General features: G+C 48.6%; 8 protein-coding genes across 8 annotated transcripts; 4 read left to right on the top strand and 4 right to left on the bottom strand.

Moving 5' to 3' along the window:
• Positions 1-241: 241 nt before the first annotated feature.
• cwc25 (U2-type spliceosomal complex subunit CWC25) lies at positions 242-1604 on the top strand (the record flags this gene model as incomplete). Its single annotated transcript, XM_056722904.1, has 3 exons — positions 242-267; positions 327-1299; positions 1344-1604. 3 exons carry the CDS (start codon positions 242-244, stop codon positions 1602-1604), a joined length of 1260 nt encoding a protein of 419 aa, XP_056579154.1.
• Positions 1605-2833: 1229 nt separating this feature from the next.
• On the bottom strand, positions 2834-4225 carry N7517_005173 (MFS transporter; the record flags this gene model as incomplete). The annotated part of the gene is made up of 1 exon (XM_056722903.1): positions 2834-4225. One exon carries the CDS (start codon positions 4223-4225, stop codon positions 2834-2836), a length of 1392 nt encoding a protein of 463 aa, XP_056579153.1.
• Positions 4226-4742: 517 nt separating this feature from the next.
• On the top strand, positions 4743-6041 carry N7517_005172 (uncharacterized protein; the record flags this gene model as incomplete). Its single annotated transcript, XM_056722902.1, has 1 exon — positions 4743-6041. The coding sequence occupies one exon, from the start codon at positions 4743-4745 to the stop codon at positions 6039-6041; it is 1299 nt and encodes a 432-aa protein (XP_056579152.1).
• A 102-nt stretch (positions 6042-6143) lies between these two features.
• Positions 6144-7023, bottom strand: N7517_005171 (alpha/beta fold hydrolase; the record flags this gene model as incomplete). The annotated part of the gene is given in 3 exon segments (XM_056722901.1): positions 6144-6294; positions 6311-6436; positions 6470-7023. 3 exon segments carry the CDS (start codon positions 7021-7023, stop codon positions 6144-6146), a joined length of 831 nt encoding a protein of 276 aa, XP_056579151.1.
• Positions 7024-8190: 1167 nt separating this feature from the next.
• On the bottom strand, positions 8191-9290 carry N7517_005170 (HesB/IscA family protein; the record flags this gene model as incomplete). The annotated part of the gene is made up of 2 exons (XM_056722900.1): positions 8191-8562; positions 8964-9290. The coding sequence occupies 2 exons, from the start codon at positions 9288-9290 to the stop codon at positions 8191-8193; spliced, it is 699 nt and encodes a 232-aa protein (XP_056579150.1).
• Positions 9291-9591: 301 nt separating this feature from the next.
• Positions 9592-13131, top strand: bna5-1 (kynureninase; the record flags this gene model as incomplete). The annotated part of the gene is made up of 6 exons (XM_056722899.1): positions 9592-9781; positions 9846-10189; positions 10257-10737; positions 10786-11123; positions 11548-11799; positions 11857-13131. 6 exons carry the CDS (start codon positions 9592-9594, stop codon positions 13129-13131), a joined length of 2880 nt encoding a protein of 959 aa, XP_056579149.1.
• Positions 13132-13359: 228 nt separating this feature from the next.
• Positions 13360-14028, bottom strand: N7517_005168 (ER membrane protein complex subunit 4; the record flags this gene model as incomplete). The annotated part of the gene is made up of 3 exons (XM_056722898.1): positions 13360-13435; positions 13489-13835; positions 13891-14028. The coding sequence occupies 3 exons, from the start codon at positions 14026-14028 to the stop codon at positions 13360-13362; spliced, it is 561 nt and encodes a 186-aa protein (XP_056579148.1).
• Positions 14029-14508: 480 nt separating this feature from the next.
• N7517_005167 (putative AP-2 adaptor complex subunit beta) lies at positions 14509-17212 on the top strand (the record flags this gene model as incomplete). Its single annotated transcript, XM_056722897.1, has 6 exons — positions 14509-14548; positions 14705-14996; positions 15074-15149; positions 15204-15568; positions 15621-16049; positions 16105-17212. 6 exons carry the CDS (start codon positions 14509-14511, stop codon positions 17210-17212), a joined length of 2310 nt encoding a protein of 769 aa, XP_056579147.1.
• Between the last annotated feature and the right edge of the window lie 389 nt (positions 17213-17601).

Raw genomic sequence — 17601 nt, 5'->3', positions numbered from 1 at the left:
GTGTATGCATATCTCGACTCTTTTAGAGGAAAAGAAGGAAATGGGAAATTTCCATTTCATTATTTCATTTTATTCAACATATTCATTCATCCTAACACTTTCCATATCAAAAAGTGTAGTTCTTGGATAGATCACGTGATCGGTGGCAACTGAGCTTTAGGTCCCGACGGGGATTGACCTTCGGGCATAGCAACGTATTCATACCAACTTTTTTAGTTTATTCTTTGCATTTCCAAGCATCATGGGTGGAGATCTGAACCTGAAGAAGTAAGTATCGAGTCCCGACCTCCATATTCAGAGAAGCATATCACTAATCGTCCAACCAGGTCATGGCATCCAGGCTTGATCAAGAACCAGGAGCGCGTATGGCTCGAAGAGAAGCGCGCTCTCGACGAGCGCAAACAGATCGCGCAGCTACGACGTGAACGCGAGGAGGAGCGCCAGATGGAGGAGATTCAACGCCTCCAAGAAGCCTCCGGAAAGACAAAGCAAGTCAGCCGGGTCGACTGGATGTACCAGGCACCCTCGACCGAGACCGGGCACTACTCGGAGGAGATGGAAGGATATCTGCTGGGAAAGCGACGCATCGATGGCGTCCTTCTAAAGAACGACCCTGATACAAAGAAGCTCGAGAAGGGTTCGGAGGTGGTGGGCAACGGTGCGGCGGCCGGCCCATCTATTGTCTCGGCGCGCGACACCATGTCGAAGGTTATGGCGGACCCGCTACTCGAAGTGAAGAAGAGAGAACAGGCGGCTTATGAGGCGATGGTGAAAGAGACGCTCAGACGCAAGGAAAGAGAGAAGGAACGCGGAGATCGTGATCGGGGAAAGGATCGTGACCGTCGCCATCGCACCCACGACTCAAAGCGCAGACGCTATAGTGATGATGCCGATGATGATCGCCGTGACCGCCACCACCGAAGATCTTCACCTCGACGACACCGATCTAGATCACCCACTTCGCCCGATCGATCTTCCCGCAGACACCGAAGTGACCGTGATCGTGAACGCCGCGACGACGAACACCGCCCAGACACCCGTGATCGGAGGAGTGACGAGAACCGATCTCGCCGGGATGATAGGGACCGGGGCCGAGACCGTCGCGATTATCACGATAAGAGAGACTCCTACTCCAGCCGACACCAAGATCGCGACGACAGAGGTGCCCGGCGAGAGCGCTCACTATCCCGGAAATCCCGATCTCCTCGCCCATCTATCGATCGCAAAGAACGCCCCCCGCCGAGGAAGATCGCCGCCGTGACTTCCCCCGGCGCGAATACAATAATCGACATGACTCTGGTCGAGCCATGGGGCCACCCTCGACCCGTCCCCCAACAAACAAGCCTGATCCCAAGGATCTGGAAGAAGAACGCCGCCGCAAGTTGGCAGAAATGCAATCCAACGCTGCAGAAATTGAATCAGAGCGACTCCGACGAATCACGGAGATATCTGCCAAGGAGGAAGAGCAGCGGGAGGCTGACGATAGGCAGCGCTCAGACCGTGGCAGGTTCATGTCTGATGTCAATAAGCGAGTACAGGAGGATACCCTGGATGAACGCATTCGGCGTAGCCGTGGTGGACTTGCGAAGATGGAGGAGGATTAAGACCTTGGTTTCTACATGGGACTAGGCATTTGCCGTTATTTCAGTCTCTATATTCATGATTTCTTTGTTTTCTTCCTAGCGATACCAGAAGTTTTGATACACAAATCATTGATATTCATTGTTCAAGCCTTATAGTCCCAATCATATTACAGCATCCCCCCTTATTCTTCTGAACATCTAGGCAGTTCACCTGACTTAACCAAAAGTCGACCATCCACCCTCGTGAAATCAGCGGTATTTCAAGTACACATACACTTATGAATTCGACGTAAGGAGATTCCCACGCATCAGCCTTCATGCCGGACCCCTCAACATCAAGCAGATATAAAGCGCAAGCTTCTGTGCTGCTTCTTCGTCTATACGAAAGAGGCCGTCTCCTAGGCACCTCAGTTGTGACATCCATAAAGTGCAATCTGCAACAATTCTGGGATGCATTGCCTGGCATCCCGTTGGTGTAACCACTGACTCCAAGCCATTGCCATTGGCTCCGCCTTCTTCGAATACCTTAGGTGCCAACTGCAAATATTCTTTAATGCAGTCGTCTATTGTCATGCCTAACGCACCAAGCGTTATTGCAATTAAACCACCAGTTGAAGTCCCTGCAATGAGATCGAAGAACTGGCATGACTTCAAGGGTCTCTTATATGTAAAATCGAGTTCCTGGTCGAGAACCTAGAACACTCCTCGCTTCAGGATCAGGAGAATTGATAGGCCACGGATGCCACCTCCATCAAGCGAAAGCAGTCACAAATCCTTGGTGCTTGCCATGATGGAAATATTCCCTCAGACGCAAGATATCATGCATTCAGTAGCTGTTGTATGTCGGGCTGACAACGCTATAGAGTCCGTGGTAATCCTGTCTTGCCTACTCCGTACTTCGTATAAAGCCAGTGAAATCAGGACACGACTGACTTGTGCTCACGACCCTCATCACATCGCACAGATCCCCAATTCTGACTACAAGGGCTCATCAGAAAGAGGGGGCAAATATATCGAAATGCATATCTGAGAACTAAGCCAAATCTAACACAAGTCTACTCTCTACGACAAATGCCTGACTCCCTCCTCAGATGCTTAGACCATTTGTACAAATGGGCTATGTAACCATCCATGGATTCCATGATGCTTCATTAAATATTATCTAACTACTCATTCCAGCCCTGGAGGTATGACCCATCTATATCGAAAAAGAAGTCTAATAAAACATAAAGGAGGATAAGACGACATCCCTACGCCAACGTTTCTGGAGAGGGTTCTTTCTTGGCTCTCTCTCTCCGAACAACGACAGCCATACAGATAACCCCAAAAGAGCACAGGATTGCCAGAATTGTCATCCACCACCCATACCCGATGCTTGCCACTGCAATAGGGGAGACAACAGTGCCAATAGCCGCAAGGATATTCCGCACCAAGTTCAAATCGGCCACAACAGAAGCGCCGACTCCAGACTTGACATCCACGAGGAAGGGCATGATCGTTGAAGTGATAAGCATAAGTCCCAATCCAAAGAGAAACGCTCCCACCAAGGGCGCAAACCAGAAAATTTGTTTTTCAACCAGCCAACCATAGAGGAGAAGGCCAACCGGAACAAAACCCACCCCATACCACACGGTCTTCAGTCTTTCCACCGGGTTGATCTCCCCGTCGTGCGTAGCTTGGTACTCGCGCAACTTCGCATCGCTGAGCCGTCCACCTGCAACGCTGCCAATTGCATAACCCAGACAATTGCTAATATAGCAAAGACCAACTTCAATGGAGGAGAAGTTATATGGAGGTGCAGAGTATGCATATGGGAGCGTAGTGTTGAAGCAGTACAAACTTGCAAAGCAAATGCTGACGTAGCACACAGACAGCGCGATCGATGGAATCAGGAGGAGTTTGAGTTTGGGCAAAGGGGAAACAGCATCGCGTTGAACTTTTTGAAGCCAGGATAGCGATGATCCGACATTCTCTCTGGTGGATACCTTCACCAGGGTCTCGGGCAAAGCGAACAAGATGAGTATTGCGATGGCGAAGGTGAATATAGCCATAAAATACAAGTTCGATCGCCACCCAAGCCATATTTGAAGAGCGCCTCCTACAATCGGGGCAACTAGAGGCCCGATCAGAGTTCCAAGGTAGAACCATCCCAAGGCAGTTCCACGCTCTGTTGAGATATAGATGTCACTGATGACACCTGCCCCAACACTCTGAGCCGATGAGCATCCCACCGCCTCGATAAATCGAAAGACAATGATCAGAGGTAGTGAATTTGACACTGCGCAGACAATGACGGCAATGGCCGAAATGAGGAAACTGAAAACCAGCACTGGTCGACGTCCATATTCCTGGCTCAACGAACTCCACCATAAAGGCGCGATGGCTAGACCGATGAGGAATACCGTTGTAGTCAGGGCTACTTTAGGCTCTGTTGTGTGGAAATATTCCACTAGGGTGGTGAAGGATGGAAAAAGAATGCTGGAGGCAAATGGCGCTGTGAATGCTGAGAGGGTGATCATCACAACGATGCTATTCTTTTGCCATGCTGAATAAGATTTTGGATCCTCGTGTCGTCGAGCAAAACAAAGGCGATCGAACCACGATATACTCGAAGGCATAATGTGAGATTTGGATTCTGACATGATGTATTTTGGAAAAAAGCGCTGCCAAGGTTGAAATTTTATAAAGAGATGGATTGGATTGTTTTGAATACATGCTTTCCCTCTTATATATGTGAATTTCAAGGTCAGTTCTGCGCAGAAAAGTCGAGATCGGGAATTCGGGAATTCACATCAGCCCTATAAGCCGAGAGCAACGAATGCAATTTGTGAGAAAGCGCCACTAAGGCGTTGGCGCCGGGAAAACGGGAATTGATGAAGTCTCGTATTCCTTTCCTCCCGAATACCCCAAACCATCTCCTAGATATCTCTCTCGAGAATGAACAAAAGTTGCATTACTTGTGCGGAAGCCAAGCTTCGGTGCAAATTGCCAAGCGATGGCCAACCTTGCGTGAGATGTGCACATAAAGGACAAACATGCACTCGGGCTGAACGAAAGAAACGCCCTAAAAGAGCTAGATCAACTACTCACACCCTGTCTCCAGCGGAAAATGAGGACCAAAATACCGTCTCAACTTTAGAGCCCATTGAACTATCATTCATGGATATATTCCCGGATGAGCTCGATTTTTTGACTCAGCTAGCCGATATTGAGAATTCCGTTGACATGACCTCCTGGATGTGGACACCAGATATGCTCTCGGTCTCTGGGGATCACAGTATCATGACCGGTGCGAGCTATCCGCTGATTGCGCCGTATACCGCCATCCCCGAACGGATGTTGTATCCTGATACTTTCCGATTGCCAAGTGAATACATACTCACACTCGAAAGCGATACTACCATCCCTTTGGAAAGGCTTGAAATGTACTCGCGACTATTCTTTACACATTTCCAAGCTTTGCTGCCCATAATCCACGTTCCCACATTTTGTCTGGCATCAGCTCCAGTAGTACTTGTCCGTGCAATTTGTCTGATCGGAGCCAGGCTTGACGCCGACCCTATATCATTTTCAGATGCAGGGGTTTTCTACGGATCTCTCCCGTCACTGTTCGCAAAAGGATGTCTTCATTCCGACGGAGTAGCGCCAAATTTTGAAGAATTACAAGCACTTGTATTGTTCCAATTCGCCAGCATGGCAAATGGAGGAAGTGCTGAACGAGCCGCGTCGCGAATGTTACATCCACTGCTTGTTTCTGCTGTGCGTCAAGCCGGCCTTCTAAAAGTCCACGGGGAGTGTACGAAAGCCACACGGAAGGCAAGCTCATGGAAAACCTGGATCCAGAAAGAATCACAAAAGCGAGTTCTTTGGGGTGTCTATGCGATAGACTGCTATCAATCCATTCTTTGTGGTAGTCGACCACTTCTTTCGCCATCGGAAACTCGCGCTTCTTTTCCTTGCGACAATTCAAGCTGGGATGCATATTCTGCCTCGTCCTGGGCTGCTTTACCCGCACAAGACCCGTCTAGCTGTTTCTTGAGCTCGATCAAGAGTTTATTGCTTGGAAAATCTCCGTCCCTGTCAAATATGACAGCCTTTGGTATGAATCTGCTTATTCTAGCTGTTCATGCCTTGCTTCTTGAAGCCCAGACGTCAATACTTCCTGTTGACCTCTCGGCTCTCCATCAAGCTCTTCGGGCCTGGCATGCTTTATGGGAGGAGTCTCGGGGACAGTTCGCTTGCAATTCTGAGCTTAACCCGGAAATCTTTTTAATCTCCAATAGTCTTTCTTTGTATTATCTCGCAACTCACTTTTTACAAAGTGGACGCCCGGTATTGAGCGAGAAAGCCTATATGGAAAAGTCCTCGAATTCCGGGAACCCATTGATCATTAAAGAGCAGATATATCAGGATGAAATGATGCGATGTGTTAGGGGAATGCTGAGGGAACTCCAGTAGCAAATTTCTATAGTGAACTTTACTGAATATGATATATTTCATCTCTAACCTACTAGCCGACTACCCAACTCAACATTTATCTTTTCACTCATTGTCATCTAATCACAACTTCGAGCTCTGTTGTTTTAACCATGGCAAGACAACTTCAACGATAGCTCTTGGCTGCTCAGGGAAAAGCGCATGAGCAGCATCAGCAATAACAACAGAAGTGGCTCGCTCCGGGTACCGCGTGGAACTCACGTTCCACTGACTACTAAATTGGAATGGACCCTCTGCTAGACTCCAGAACCTGTGTATTATCCCCACTAGCCCAGTATCTCTTCAAGCTACCGTATTTCTTCACCGCAGTGTACTCCATGGCAAGAACATCAGGATACCGCCCCTCATGCCATACACTGGCATCGTGACCTGGAGCAAAGAAAGCAGACTACAGAGCCTCAAGCCGCTTAGAAAGAGGCAGCGAGGTATTACCCGCGACGAAGGGAAGTTGAGCAACACCAGTAGGTAGATCGATGCCACCCGGAGCTGCGACGACTATGGCGGGAATTTTCTCCGGGTAAATCACTGAGGTCACTTGTGCAAGAAATGTGCCAAACGCATGACCGATCACGACTGCTTTCCCGCCACCCAGATTGTCGATCACGGCTGCGATGTCGGCTGCTAGATCTGCTAAACTGACATTGATCATGGGGCTAGTTGACTCGAAGGTCCCCCGGGGGTGAGGACGTAGTACGAGATACCTGGCAGATACTAGCTGGTTTGTGAAATAGTTGTAGTCGTCTCCGCCATCTCTTCCGTATGAGGGGAGTAGCACCACCGTAGGTCCAGTACCTTGGACCAGGACTTGGATGTTTGCTTGGTTGGTGCGAACGAACTGGCTTGGCCATTTGTAATTTGCGAGTGGTTGAGTGAAGTTTGGAAGGGCGTTTGCATAGCCAGCCAGAATCATATGGAGAATGAAGATATTCAAGGGGAAATACATGGTGGATAGGAGAAAAATCGGTTGATGGTGATAGCGAATACTCTTACATATGGAGAGACCAGGGCCAGTTATATATCCCCCATGTCTTGGGGCCTCCGTTATGTGTCTAGTATACACGTACAAATTCTACACCGGCATGGCTCACTAATTTCCGATATGGCAATGGCAAATATATTTCCAAAATAACATATTAAATCGTTAAAAGTGCAATATAGTAAGACAAATATCATATGCCCTTCCACATCTGGCAAATATATACAAGTATACAAGAATTTCGGGGTTTCGGGACTTCGGAAATCTAGAAAGCCGACTTTGAAGATTTCCGCATACAATCTCTGCCCGGTGGCTGAATAAAAATAGCCACGGGCGTTTTTCTCTCTCTCGAAATTGCATCATATTTACTTACTACAAGGCGCCGGGCCTGGAATTCACGGGAAATCCACGAAAACAACCAAGTTTGACTCGGAGGTATGGCATGAAACGAAAATAAAACCAAACACGTAAGAGTGAAAGCTTGTGGACATCCCCATCCGGGCCTTCCCTTCATGCCTACATGTAAGTAGTACCTAGGAAGCCTAGCTCTGGGGAGCTGCGGGATTTAAGCAGCTTATGCGGCCTTGTCATGTCTTTTTTTGAAGTCTTCTAAGATAAACAGTATTAGGCCTGAATGACTTTCATTGCCAGCAAGAAAAGTGGCTATCTAAACTTGGTAGGTTAGAATTTCCAAGGACCCAGTAGGATTCAATCAGTTTTTATATGTAAACTTTAGTTCAGATAGTGATATATTGGGTCTATATGTAATCAATTGAGCAAGCACTTCAAGTATGCACGCAACGCTGCTTGTACATCCATGCATGAATGCCAAGCTCAAAATTACATAGGCACCATTCGACAGAAAGCTGCAAGCAGTACTCATTGTTGGAGGAGCATGTACAAATTTTTTCCCCATCCTATCAAGGTTTTGGTCAACCTGCTAAAACACATCGCGTTACTCTTTGTCGGAAATCGATGATGTTGATAGTTGACCAATATAAGAGAAGAGGGGTATAGCATGTAATTATCTATCTTTCCAGTGTGCAGAATGCAGTATGATGTACATAAAATAATAGAAGAGAAGGAAGAAAATAGTAAATACCATCCCTCCTATCCCTCCAAGGGACGAATTTCTCAATCACTGACATCGAAACTTGTCCCGCAACCGCAGTTACTTGTTGCGCGGGGGTTATCCACAATCTTGAACTGGCTCCCGATCAACTCGGTGGTATAGTCCACAGTGCTCCCGTGCAGCAGCTCGAGCGAGGGCTCATCCATAACGACCTTGGCCTGGCCGGCTGACTCTGTGGCAGCTTCTGAAGCCTCTGCTTCTCCTTCAAACACAGTATCCTCTTCCGGGTCAATTTTGGAAGCCCCTTCTAAGGACATCATATATTGGAAACCATGGCATCCGCCACTGGTGACTGTAATGCGAAGATGGTGGTATGGGTTCTCTTCCTTGATGGCGGAGGGAGAAGAGGTTGGGTCCGTGATTTCGCGGAGACGCTGCGCTGGGTTAGTTTCATGATTCACAAAAACAGCAAAATCCCATAGAGAAAAGAGGAAGCAAAAAAAGAAACAAAAAACATGCAACAGTGAGGATTCGCTGGTGGTCACCCACCCAACTACTAACTCACCGGCGTGTGGCTTAAGTACGGCTGAGCGGACGGGAAGCCCTGTTTTCCACACCCTATGGTCGCATGTATTTGGAGGAGCATCTGAAGGACCCATGGCGCGGCCATGGGGTAGTTCCCTGCTCGGCTGAAAGCAAGTCGACACCGAGACAGACCCTCGACACTTGATGCCATACAGCCCGGACAGCTTCCCACCCGTCCCAACACAAGCCAGATAGAAGAGCGAAGCAAAAGCAGGCAAATCGATAGCAAAAAAATTTATTATCAACTCACCTCCACAGCCCGTGGCGAAATAGCCATCATGAGGGGTTCTCCATCATCTCCGGTTCTCGGGTTTTGCGTGACCTTGGTAGCCGGGCGGACGGACGAGGAAGAAAAACACGCATGTTGCTGGCGGATATAGCGAGAGGTTGGGGATTGAGGTGCTGAGCGTTTGAGAGGATGTGCGCTACTTGCGACAGTGCCTGGGCGGCGAGGAACGATTTCGCTGCCGGGGAATGCGGAGAGGCGCAAAGCCGGTCGGGAAGTTGAGAAGAGCCGGCACGTCTGTGCTTGGGATAACCGGCGGACGGGTGCCGATGAGAATAAATGGCGTGACATGACTGATGTATGAAAGAATGAAATCCTTCAAGAGAAAGTAGAGAGATGAAGAACACTTGATATCAAATCATCCCATTCCGATTACATCGGGTTAGTCAGTTTAGTAGTGACACCATTGGTCAGATAAAGTCGGGAAATATGGGCAGAATAATGACCCTATCAGGAAGGGATCGCCGCATGGTGGGGGACTGCAGATAAATGTATCAACCTTGTATGAGACTCTGTTGAAGTTCTGATTTGGTACAGCTCTCAGATTTGTGAACCGTACTACCGCATTTTAACAACGCCTGATTCTGTCATCATGGGCTCCCGGTTGCATGTTCGGGACATCAAAAGCGGTTCCCCGCTTCCCTATACAGATGATATCAGGGCTTACAAGAAGGAGTATGCCGAAGCTCTTGATGCTCAAGATCCACTTCGGAATTTCCGGAATGAGTTTATCATTCCATCCAAGAATGATCTCAAGCGGAAGACTCTGACAGGAGACGAGAGTGCGTATCAGGAACTCTTGCACACCCAAACATCCGTTCTAATTCTTGGCTTCCTTCCTGTTAGGCAATGAAGCATCTGACGAAAAATGCATCTACTTCTGTGGTAACTCACTGGGAGCCCAGCCTCGTAGCACACAGAAATATATCGAGCAGTACCTACGAACTTGGGCAACGAAAGGCGTGACCGGGCACTTTGTGCCGCATGACGATCAATTGCTACCTCCTTTTGTCGATGTTGACACCGCAGCCTCCAAGCTGATGGCCTCAGTTGTGGGTGCTTCCCAAAGTGAAGTCGCTGTTATGGGCACCTTGACTGCCAATTTGCACCTACTAATGGCAAGCTTCTATCGCCCAACCAAAGAGAAGTACAAGATTATCCTAGAGGGCAAGGCTTTTCCCAGTGATCATGTATGTCTCTCAGGTGTACAGCCCAATTGCAGACTTTATTGCTGGTACTAACACGGGTGCAATCTAGTATGCGGTTGAGTCTCAGCTTCGCCATCATAACTTCGACCCAAAGGACGGCATGGTTTTGATCGAGCCCAAGGATCTAGATCAGCCTACCTTGAGCACGGAACAAATCATCAAAGTTATTGATGACAACGCTTCCAGCACCGCACTCGTGCTCCTGTCGGCTATTCAGTTCTACACAGGGCAGTACTTTGATATTGAACGGATCACGGCTCACGCTCACTCTAAGGGCATTTTGATCGGCTGGGACTGCGCTCATGCCGCTGGCAATGTGGATTTGCGACTTCACGATTGGAATGTGGATTTTGCAGCCTGGTGCAATTACAAGTACCTCAACAGCGGACCGGGTGGAATAGGAGGACTATTTGTCCACGAGCGTCACGGCTCTGTAGATGAAAAACAACCCGAAAATGACGAGACATTCCGTCCTCGACTCTCAGGCTGGTGGGGTGGAGATATCAAAACGCGTTTCAACATGGAAAACAGTGAGTATTTGATTTCGATGTATAGATAGGCGAGACTGACGACGATAGAATTTCTGCCACAACCCGGTGCAGCTGGATTCCAACTGTCGAATCCCTCTGTTTTGGACATCAATGCGGTTGTCGCATCTCTCGAAATCTTCAACCGGACAACAATGCAGGAAATTCGACAGAAATCCCTCAATCTCACAGGATATCTGGAACATCTTCTAATGAAGTATCCTCTAGACGCGGCCCCTGAAGATAAACCATTCACCCTCATCACGCCACCGAACCCAGCCGAGCGAGGTGCTCAGCTCAGCTTACGTCTCCAGCCAGGGTTGCTAGATCATGTTTTGCATTGTCTGGAGGAAAATGGTGTTGTTATTGACGAGAGGAAACCAGATGTGGTTCGTGTCGCCCCTGCACCCTTGTATAATACATACACAGAAGTTTGGGAGTTCTGTCAGATCTTTTTGCAGGCGTGCAAAGAGGCTGTCAAGGCGCGTTGACCGTTCCGTTGTGTATTATCGTATTGTTTAAACTGCATATATTTTGAATCATGAGAAATCAAGTTGTTGATATTTTCTTTTGAATCTTCATTTATACCTAGAGCTAGGACATGCTACCTCGTATGGGCACTGTAATCCGTAAAAAGTAAGGATCAACCTTATAAAAGCTTCGGCTTCTCGGCACGCCCATCCAGCTGTTATCTCCGAGACTGGAGATATCCCCGCTTACGGGCTAGCGGAGAAAGAAAAAACAAAAGGGAGTCAGAGCTGTTTCTCTGCGATGCCTCTCTATATTGTACTCACCTGTTTGGTTTATACCTAGATGGAGAAGGAAACACTATCTGTTCCACCAGAATCCGGTCAAGATGTGAATGTGAGGAGTGGCGGGAATCTTGCTGATGTTGACTATTCAGTCTTCACGGTCAGTCAGCGCAGGTATATTGTCTTCATGGCCTCGTGGGCTGGGTTCTTCTCGCCTGTCTCTTCTCAGATCTACTTCCCCGCATTGAATACCTTGGCAAAGGATCTACATGTATCGAATTCATTGATCAATCTGACTTTGACGAGTTATATGGTAAGGCTTCCTATATAAGGCAGGTTTGATTTTGGGGCTTGGCTAACAAGATTGTAGATTTTTCAAGGACTGTCGCCCATGTTCATTGGTGACTTTGCGGACAAAGTTGGCCGACGACCAGCATATATATTGTGCTTCACCATCTATATTGCAGCCAATATCGGACTTGCCGTCCAAAACAATTATGTAGCTCTTTTCGTTCTCCGGTGCTTGCAAAGTGCAGGAAGCAGCACCACCATTGCCCTCTCATCGGGAGTGGTCTCCGATGTAGCCACTGCATCACAACGAGGTTCCTACATGGGGTTCGTCACGGCAGGATCTCTCATGGGCCCTTCGGTCGGACCAGTAATTGGAGGTCTATTGTCTCAATATTTGGGCTGGCGGGCGATCTTCTGGTTTCTAACCATTTTCGCAGCGGCTTTCATGGTTCCGTTTCTGGTTTCCTTCCCGGAAACTGCTCGTGGGATTGTCGGCGATGGCTCACTGCCTCCTCAAAAATGGAATATGTCCCTGATCAGCTACTTGAAGTCCCGAAAGGCTCGCGAGGAAGGCGCCATATCCACGGCGATTGCATCCAAGCAGAAACTCAAGTTCCCCAATCCTTTCCAGACGCTTGCCATTGTATTCCAGAAGGATACCGGTCTCATCCTCTTCTGCAATGCTATTCTTTTTGCTGGATTTTATGACGTGAGCGCAAGCATCCCTTCTATCTTCAATGAGCTCTACGGGCTAGACGACCTCCAGGTCGGTCTCTGCTATATTCCGTTTGGTCTCGGTGCGACCATCGCTTCCATTGTCAATGGCAAATTTCTAGACTTCAACTATCGCCGACTCGCAAAGCAATTGAACTTCCCACTAACCAAGAACCGCGAAACTGACTTGCGAAACTTCCCTATTGAAAAAGCTCGTCTTCAGCTGGCATTCCCTCTTCTCGCATTTGGAAGCATCTCTGTCCTTGTGTTTGGGTGGTTCTTGAACTATGGAATTCATCTCGCTGCGCCAACATGTATCCTGTTCCTCATGGGATTGACCTTGACAGGGGCATTCAATACCATCAGCACACTCCTGGTAGACTTATATCCAACACAGGCGGCCAAGGCCACTGCTGCCAATAATTTCGGGCGTTGCTTACTGGGAGCCGGCGCAACAGCACTCATCGATCCTATGCTTTCTACCATGGGCCGGGGCTGGTGTTTCACATTCATCGCGTTGGTGATGATGGCCACGATGCCACTGCTTTTGATCGTGATTCGAAAGGGGCCAGAGTGGCGTGAAGAGCGTCGTCTGAAAGAGGAAGCTAAGAACACTAGGGACGAGAATGCTTCAAGTTAGAAGTGACAGCCCGATGACTATCACGAACTACGTTTTTCCTGTCGATAACCTTTTAGAAACTTGCGCCGAAGAAATGCATTATGATAGAACTCTTCAATAATACAAGAAGGCAAGGGACCAATATGATCACTGCCATGATAAGCTGTTGTTCCAAATTGCATTATCGTCCACGGACGCATTTCCAACAGTCTCTTTTCACCATGTAACTCGTTCTCCAAGCCTACAACATCACCTGAAAGCAAAATGAGCCCGCTCCAAAGGCTGCCGTTCCGACTCCCATGCTAGCCAATCCGATCTCGTAGTTCTGGGTATATGTTAGCAAGATAAGCGCCGTCAAAGCCAAAGAGCAAGACTTACGGCAATAGACCCATCGCATTGACCTTCCAGATACCCAAACCCAGTAATACCAGCTGCATCAACACGTAGACCACCTTCACTCCAAGCATACGTGAATGTGTCGACGGGGTTTCGTACTTGGCGAACGCCGCATTGATATTGATCAGACCCTGGATGGGACCCTTGAACAACATGAGGACCATCATGATGCTGAAAATCTGAAGACTGTTGCCGGACATGTACATCATAATGGCATTCATTGGGATCTGCTTGGACGGAGCGATGGCGATCTCCCACGCTTTCTTCATCTTAAGCGCGTCGGTCTCGTCAGGTTTCTTCGTGGTAGATTGTTGCTGCTGTTGTTGACGCTGAAAATCGCCCGCGTTAGTATATTTGCGTAGTATTATGATTTGTGGAACTCACCTGCTTGCCTCCCCGACTGCTCGAGAAGCCTGGCGGGTCCGGGATGCTGGATGCGGCCTTTGAGGGGCGCGGCATCGGGGAGTTCAACGAAACAACCCATTGCGGAGGAGGAGGAGGTGGCAGAGGAGCTTGTGACATGATTAAGATGGTAGATGTGGTGTGTGGGGGGGGGGGGGAAAGATGATCTTAGAGAAACATATGACCGGGGGAGGAAAGTTGCTGGGTAGGGAGGTTCTCTCCGCAGTGACCACTCCGCCTTCAATTCTCCTTTCCCTCCTTCTCTCTCTCTCTCTCTTTATTTTCAACTTCATTAATCTTCTAATTCGTTTTGATTGTTTCAGAAAGGACAATGTCCAATCGCTGATTTACTTTGTTTCCGAGTCTCCCGAATGCGCAAGTGAATACGTTCTCGGTCTCACCCTTTTCGCTCTCTCAAACTCCCGACAGCCCGGACCTTTTGGACTCGATTTCGCGCTTTTTTTTTACTTTCATCATATCATTGACGATCTGGCGAATCCCGTCTGTGATTGATCCACCAGAAACGAAGGCTTGCCGAAGTTCGCATTCCAAGAAACCGCGCCTAGCACTGCCTAATCGCTATTCGTCCATACCGCAGCCATGAGTTCTGGAGGAGATGCGAAGTTATTCGCCAGGGTACGTTAGCTTGCCCAGTCTATTCTTTAATCGCCTGATCTCTCTCCCACGCATTCTGGCCCTACCCCCCTTCCCCGCATTCTACTTCCATACATTCACTTCCCCTCGCTTTGGTGAGCTTTGTACTCGGGCCTTTTGCTTCCCTTGCATTTGGCATAAGCCACTTGCTTTACTCCTACACCTTTCCAAATTACCACATCCGCCCTCATGTTTATTGCTATCTCTCCTTATCCTGCATTCCATGGCTCACGCTCGCGAAATACACAGGGGAAGGTTGCCGAGCTACGGCAAGAGCTCAATAGCGGCGGCAAGAAGGACAAGAACTATTCCGCCAAAAAGATCGCGCTTAAGAAGATTGTTGCCAATATGACCATGAGCAACAACGACATGGTTGCGCTGTTTCCGGATGTTATTGGGTGTATGAATCTGCCGAGCTTGGAGATCAAGAAGATGTATGACCAAACCCTCTACTCAATAATGCTTACGGGGTGCCATTCGGAGTAGAGCTTGCTTGCTAATACGAGTCTAGGTGCTTCTTGTTCCTGGTCAACTACTCCAGAATGAAACCAGAGGTCGCATTGAAAGCGTTGCCTATATTGGTTGATGTATGGGCCCGCTCCGACGAAAGAAGATTCGAGTTGGTCTGACTTTTTTTACAGGATATGACAGATAATAACCCCCTTGTGCGTGCCCTTGCACTGCGGACCATCTCATATGTGCATGTTCGCGAATTTGTCGAAGCGACCTTCCAACCCGCCAAGCGCCTAATGCAAGACAATGACCCATATGTCCGCAAGACGGCTGCTTTCTGCGTCGCAAAGCTCTATGAGCATGATAAGAAGATGGTTGAGAACTCAGATCTGATCGACAGGCTCAACCGTATGTTGAAGGATGAGAACCCGACTGTAGTTTCCAGCGTCTTAGCTTCACTGGTGGATATCTGGGGCCGTAGTGAATCGATTTCACTCACTATCGACTATGTCAGTGCCTCGAAATTGGTTTCAATTCTGGCAGACTGTTCCGAGTAAGAATCTTTGGTTCCATACCTAGGCACATTGTACTAACCGTTCAAACAGATGGGGTCAAACTTACATCCTCGAGGCATTAATGTCATATGTGCCACAGGATTCCGCTGAGGCGCTTCTGTTGGCAGAGCGAGTTGCTCCGCGTCTATCACATTCAAATTCCGCCGTCGTCCTGACCTCGACCCGTGTCATCCTTTATCTCATGAACTACATTGCGGGTGAAAAACATATCACCTCATTATGCAAGAAGTTATCTCCACCTCTCGTCACATTGCTTTCCAAGCCTCCTGAGGTTCAATATCTGGCACTGCGCAATGCTATCTTAATTATTCAGAAGAGACCGGAGGTCTTGCGGAATGACATCCGAGTGTTCTTCTGCAATTACAACGACCCAATCTATGTCAAAGTCACCAAGCTGGAATTAATGTTCATGCTAACCACAAAAGATAACATCGCCGTCGTATTGGCAGAGCTCCGAGAGTAAGAACTCCCAAATAGATTGGCATTATCAAACCTGTACTGACATCCTTCGCAGATATGCCACCGAAATTGACGTTCACTTTGTGCGCAAGGCCGTCCGGGCCATTGGCAAATTGGCGATCAAGATTGAATCAGCTGCAAAGCAGTGTATTGACACGCTCTTGGAGCTGGTCGATGCCAAGATCCCATACATTGTCCAAGAGGCAACTGTGGTGATTCGCAACATTTTCCGCAAATATCCCAACCAGTACGAAAGTATAATCAGCCATGTCATCCGAAACATCGACGATCTGGACGAGCCCGAAGCCAAGGCAGCCGTCATTTGGATCATTGGCCAGTATGCGGACCGTATCGATAACTCAGATGGCCTCCTTCAGGATTACCTGGCCACATTCCACGACGAAACGGTCGAAGTGCAGCTGGCCCTGCTCACGGCTACCGTCAAACTGTTCATCCAACGCCCCACCAAGGGCCAGCAGCTCGTACCACAGGTTCTGAAATGGTGCACCGAAGAAACAGATGACCCTGATCTTCGTGACCGTGGTTATATGTACTGGCGCTTGCTGTCGACGGACCCAGCAACCGCCAAGCAGGTAGTCATGGGCCAGAAACCCCCAATCACGGCAGAGAGCGAAAAGCTAGACCCGCGCACTCTCGAAGAACTGTGTCTAAATGTCGGCACTCTAGCCACTGTTTACCTCAAGCCCATCCACCAAGTCTTTCGCGCTGCCCGTCCTCGGCGCCTCCTGCCCAGCCCTGCCCTGCAACGTGCTCCCATTGACGACGGCACAGGCAACATGCTTGAATACAACCCTCCCTCCGCAAGCATGGCCTCCACCTCAACCAGTAATAGCGGTCTAGCCACAATCATCACCACAGGTGAGCCCGTCACGCCACTCTACAATGGGCCTTCGCCTTCTTTTCCCGTCGGCCCGGGTGTCAACTCCGCAACTACAGGCCCCAGCAACATGAACGAGGCAGCAGATGCAGCAGACGCTTACTTCAGTGGTATCGGCTCCCAGCAAATGGCTTCGCTGGACCTTGATGGTACTGGCGGCGGAGGTGCGCCTCAGACACAGTACGTTGTGACCCAAAATCAGCAGCAGGTGTATCAGCCGCAACTGGCTGGTGGAGCTGCCACGGGCGAGCTACTATTGTTATAATTCAGCTTAGAGAGGGATGTACTTGTACATGTAGATGGAAAACGTTTCTCATGCGGCCTGCACCTAGTAATTAAAAAATATGTTCACCCTTTGAATATGAGGTTTCTAGGGTTTCTTTTATCCACGTCTAATAGCAAAAATTCCCGATCTCGGAGCAATTCCAGATTTTTTTCCAGATTTTATTTTAAACACAGAGCCCATTGAAGAATTGAAATATGTAGAGTATTTCTCGTTGATCTAATGCTTTCATCAAGTAACTGATTTTCTTCTACCTGACACAAATACTCTCCATGCTGCATTAACCATCTGCCTTCAAAGAAGCAGCGACAGCAGACCAGGGGACACATGAAATAGCGGACGCCCACCAAATAAATCGCGATAATCCAACT

The sequence above is a fragment of the Penicillium concentricum genome (genome assembly GCF_028827145.1).
Source record: "Penicillium concentricum strain IBT 3081 chromosome Unknown utg000002l_segment0_segment0, whole genome shotgun sequence".
NCBI classification, from domain to species: domain Eukaryota; kingdom Fungi; phylum Ascomycota; class Eurotiomycetes; order Eurotiales; family Aspergillaceae; genus Penicillium; species Penicillium concentricum.
The sequence above is the reverse complement of the archived record's forward strand: the minus strand, read 5'-3'. Positions and strand labels throughout refer to the sequence as shown.